At 35.1% G+C, this 5,666-nt stretch overlaps 1 protein-coding gene across 1 annotated transcript; it reads right to left on the bottom strand.

Moving 5' to 3' along the window:
• Positions 1–650: 650 nt before the first annotated feature.
• Positions 651–1,049, bottom strand: LOC131054271 (uncharacterized). The gene has a single exon (XM_057988750.2). It carries the CDS (start codon positions 1,047–1,049, stop codon positions 651–653), a length of 399 nt encoding a protein of 132 aa, XP_057844733.2.
• Positions 1,050–5,666: the final 4,617 nt, after the last annotated feature.

The following is a 5,666-nucleotide window of genomic DNA, read 5'->3' on the forward strand; positions in this document are numbered from 1 at the left end:
GAAATTTCTACAATCTATATCAATTGTTGCTTAGTAGTTTCTAAATTTGACTGTATGAATTTTTATTGTTACCATTGACTGAATGTTGATTGTGTGAATTTTTATCTTTACCCCATGATAAAAATTCAGACGATCAAATTCAAAAACTAATAAGCAAAACTAACTCTTTACAAGAACTAGATACAAACCTTGTATAACCATAACAACTTTTCTAAGAAGACAATATTTTATTATTATTGGTTATTTCTGCTTGATTGATATCTTCTTGTTTTGATGCCATAACAGAGGGGGTACCTTATTGATCAAATTCATTCAGGATTTTATTTAGCATGGACTATTGAGTAATCTATATTCAATGGAATATTGAGTAATCTATATTCAAAATTAAATGTGCTTGTTTGTTTCCTTCATTAACTTTTGACAGGAGTTTTCATAAATTCTCAATAGCTTACCAATTGATTTCATTCTATATAACAGATCTTTTCAACTTAAAAGCACTGGATTTTCAAAAAAACCTTCCCAAATCTTTTCATTAATGGAAACTATAGATTCACAAGGAAAATGCTGAGCATATCAAAGCATTACAAACCCATACTGTTAAATCTCTATAAACTATCACACAAAAACAGTCTAATACATATTGAAAGCACTCAAACCATAACTGTTCTGAGATTTAACTGACTCCTCACTTTGGCAAGATCCTGGTCTGGCAAGACCTGCACTTGTATTCCCAGTGACTTGAACATCTCAACAATAACCTTATCCTGAATATCTTCAACACCCATCTTGGCGCTGGGCTGCCAAATTCTGTACTGGGAAAGATTGACCATCATATTCATATATGAATCTCTCAGTCTTGAAAGCAAGGATTTTGCATGCTTAGTAAATCTCAGCTTCAACTTTGGCACAGATTTGAACTTTAAAACAAGCCTGCCTTTATGCTCACCCAGCCTGACTATTCTCAAACTCTTTCTTCCTCCATTGAAACTTTCAAGCCTTTTGTATCTTCTCCTCCTGATAAATCTCTTCACAGACATGGAGAATCCCATCGTGTCTGAATTCTAAGCTTTTTTATATTCTTTTTAGCTTTCTATTATTTTAATAACAGATTACAGAACATGATCCGAAACATTGATGAAAAAAATTCTACAGAATCTAATCTAGAAACTTTGCAACCCAATATACAAGATGTTTGTAAGACAGAGGGAAAGCTCTAGTTTATAGAGGCTACTAATGGATGGAGGGCATCATAGATAAGATGAGGTAAAAGACAAAGGTGTTAAGAGTACGCAGCTATAGAATCTGCTCATTGAATATTGCATGCGTACTAAAAACAATTGTCTCACTGTCAAGAAAACTGAAGTATATGCCTCTCTGATCATTACAACTAATTGACATGCTTGATTTATTCTAAGTTGTATTATATATCTATGAGGTTTCTTTGAATTTTTAATGCTATTGGAGCATATCTTGTATTTTAATTCTTGATTTATTCTAAGTTAGATTATAAACTTATTAGGTTTCTTTAAACTTTTCCCCTTGTAATAGCCTTTTTGATAGAGAGTGTTTGACTGCTTTTTTGATAGAGAGTGTTTGAATGCTTTCATTTAGGGTTATGTCTATTATTTTGAGCGAGAATAATTTTAATCTGAAGGGACAAGATAAATAGGAAATATGCTTGTTTTTTTTCTATGCATTGGTTTTAGTATGTGGACTTTAGTTTAGTAAAAATGATTGTTTAGCATGATTAGTTAGAGGGATAATTGGTTTAGTCAGGTAATGATTTTAGCATGTGGTTTAGTTACAAGTAGATTATTTATCTTTAAGAAAAATAAGTTCTATAAACAAATTATTATTATTATTATTTTTGAGAAATATGTTTGTTTACAATTATTTATAGGATATTGGTGTCACATTTTATGTATATATTATTTTACTTGTTGTGGATTTAATGTGTTGATCAATTCATCATTAGTAAGATGCCAAATGATGTGAGATTTCATAGTTTGATACCAATAAGATGCTAGATGATGTGAGATTTCATAGTTTGATTAGAGAATATACCTCCGTGCACCCTAATCTCTCACATAAGTCTCTTTTGATCTCCTAATATTATAGTAAAATAGTTTTGATTCTCATGTAAGGAAGGATATGACAAAATTTAAATTATTTTTTATAAATAGTGAATTTTATAAAGTAAATAAATGTTAGAGAATCACATTACATAAGAGCTTGACTAGCATGGGTGACACTTATATCATTTAATAAAATTAATGAGCAATGGTAGAAGGTGTAATGTAAGAGCAATCTTGCATTGCCCAATAATATTTTCTTTCACTTACATTTTTTTATATATCCATTCAATTACTAGTCATCATATACCACCACACTTTCATATTTCTACTTCATGATTGAGAATACATGTTTTTCATTGATCCTTCAATGTCACATTCAATTGTTAGAATATATGTGTCACTATAATGCCTAATTTAGTTTCTTACATTCTTCTAGGTGTAACAAGATAGTGTTTAGTTTCACTCTTTGTGGCTTATGAAAACTTCCCAAAGCTTGCAACAATCAAGGAACACATTTCAAGATATGGGGGGCTTAATAAACCCTATTATGTGGATTGTATCAATATTTATTGATGCATCATAAATTGCCTTTTGGTCATTTGAGATTATTCTCAAGGCCACGAGATACCATATAGGCATCACTCACAATTATTTGAAGATAATAAAGTTGGATATATGAGTTGGGAGTCAAGTATGAACTTTACATTATAATACCATTCAAATATATAATTTACATATTTGTAAAAATGATCGAGGTCTAACATATTTTTGATTAAAACAATAACAAAACAAGGATGCTAACCCTATACAAAGATAGGCCAAAAATTCTACTTACAACTGATCAAGAACAAACCACTTACAACACACTAGGAGAATTTATAGCAACACACATCAAGGGTGTGTAGAAATTTCACCCACAACTCAAGGAAGAGTTTGGGAAGAGGAGGAAGAATGATCTTTCCTTTGCCGATGAACAATAGTCCATACGATAGTATCATTTGGAACACCATTACAAAGGGGAGTAAGAGGGGAAGTCCCCTTAGTGAAACTATGAGCACAAGGAGTAGAATGCTGACCTGACAACATGTCATCCACCAAAGGCTGGAGTAGAACAAGAGCTATAGGTAGAGTATGGTCCATAAGGATAGAAGGGGCCATACCAATAGTAAGAGGCAAAGTAGTATCCATAAGAGCAAAAGTGGCAACACTAGAAGCAAAAGGGAAAAAAACATCTTGAGGAATCATCAACAACCTATGAAGAGTCATCAGAAGCCACTTGAGACAATCAGGTGATCACCATTAGCATCTTTCCACCAAGTGGCAGTGCCTTTACGACATGAGAGATAACAATCTATGGCCAAGCGACCAATAGAGAAGCAATGACAACAACAAAAGGGGAGACCCTCATAATCCAGTGACTGAGTCTATGACCTATCCCCAACCTCAAGAACCACATGCCCAGGAAGAGGTATGGAGATTTCAATATCGATTAGATTGTGTGCAAATCTAGAAAAACCCATGGAGGAGGTGGTGATGCAGAGCATCCAAAAAAAATCAACTACTTAGGGAGATCTTTCTCCCAACTCACCTATTTCAATAGGTTTCAAACTCACAAACTCACATTAGGCTACTAACTCCGCACAAATTGCTTCAACCAACCAATTACACACTCCTACTCCACAAACCTCCATCCAACCATGAAACATGCTCAAGTAGGTCATAACAACATATTGAGATCCAAGACCATACACTTCAACACCAAACACCATAGATTCACTCAATGACCAACAACACTAGGCCTTTCCCAATTAGGACTACCGATGACTTACTCACACAACTCACAATGCCAAATAGGCATACCCCAACCCAAGGAATTTCATGGAGACATTACTGAGACTCTCTTCCATGGCCAAAACACTTGACTCAACCCGCCCATCCACCCTAAAAGACATGAGACACACTACGGCAATAATTCTATCCTACTATGACAGTCACAAACTCCTCGAGAATAGTCTTACTCCCTTTGACCATCTCATATACATAACATTATAAAAATCAACCAATTTGATGGGAATCCTTCCTACATCCTTCTCAGACATAAAAATTATCAACAAACCTGCTCCTTGGGTTGCAAAATGCATGAACTCAGTCCACTATTTTTGTGATGACAATCATACTCAATTTTAGGATAGTCAATTAGTTCTTTGACATTTTCGCTTATTCAAGGTTAAATAAGGTTTGGGACACATAAATGGACCCTCCACACACTCTATAAAACATACAACAAACCTTGGTAAAAATTTCTTTGCATACTCACAGATCAAACCCTTCAACACCTGTTGTTATGACAGACTGAGACAAGAATTTCAGTCCTTCCCATCAATGCTTGCACGTGCTTCTTGCTATTTGAAACCCTGCACACATATGAATATGAAAGAGAAAACTAATATACATTTTCATTCCCAATTTGGAGCTTATTCAATAACAAATATAAAAGTTTTCACTTTTTGATTGCTCTCGGTTTACCCTAAGGAGGGTTTTGACTCATTTTACCAAAGCTGCAATAACTTTTTAAATACAGATCCAAAATTAATGAAACACAAAGAAAATGAAAGTATATTCATGCAAATCCAATATCCAACTAGTTTCCAATGCCAATCAAAGTATTTTATGGTGGAAAACACGTGGAGAACATACTACAATGTTTGAAAAACTGAAAAAGAGTGCAGAGAATTCAATAGTTTTAATTGATTTTCTCCAAATATCATCAACCAGCCCCTCACAACCTGAGGGAAGGTGTATTTAAATCCTATTAAATCATCCAAATGGATATAACCAACTTTTGAAGTGGTTTCAAAAACCACACAACTAATTACACTTTTCAACACAAAGTTGATTGACAACTTTTGTGACAATATGAGCAACTTTGACAATTTTTAATTCTGAACCTTCCTATGTGATGGGTTGGGGTTTGGGATAGACTAGCCTAGTCTATGCTCTTGGATCCTTCCCTTGGATCACCTAGTGTTCTCTTCACACCCTAGGGTCTCTAGGACTTCCCTTGCTTGAGGAATCCCCTGACCTTTCCCAATCCACCCACTAATGAGTTGCAATGCTGCTCCTAAGGTCTCACCTACTCATGAAACTCAAAACCCCTTACCATGGCTAATAAGGGCTAGGCTTGTTCCAAACCTTCCAAGGTCTTAGCAAGGATAGGTTAGGTCTCTAACAAGGTTTTTTTACCCATCCATGTGCCCCCAAGAGGTTTTAGGTTTTCAACCCCTTACCGATTTCACTGTTTTGTGCTTTTGCCTTCAAAATAGGGCTACAAGGATTTTGACCAATTAGGCCTCCTACCCGATCCTTTAGGGCTCCCTCTCAAAAATGATGTAGAAACAACCCAAACTCCCAAAATGGACTACCATTCATTTGGCAAGGGCTCAAGGATTTCTCTGGTTTTGGGCCTCCAAGTGGCCGTACAGTGCCTAGGACGAATTTTGGGGTTTTTAAGGGTTTTATGAGGGTTTTTAAGGTCTGCCTGGGTCATAGTGAATGTTTTGTGTTTTAGCCACCTTGTCTAGTTTGGTGGAG

Source organism: Cryptomeria japonica, chromosome 2 (genome assembly GCF_030272615.1).
Source record: "Cryptomeria japonica chromosome 2, Sugi_1.0, whole genome shotgun sequence".
NCBI classification, from domain to species: domain Eukaryota; kingdom Viridiplantae; phylum Streptophyta; class Pinopsida; order Cupressales; family Cupressaceae; genus Cryptomeria; species Cryptomeria japonica.

Coding starts and splice junctions, on each gene's coding strand:
- LOC131054271 (XM_057988750.2), bottom strand. CDS start 1,049: ATGGGATTCTCCATGTCTGTGAAGAGATTTATCAGGAGGAGAAGATAC.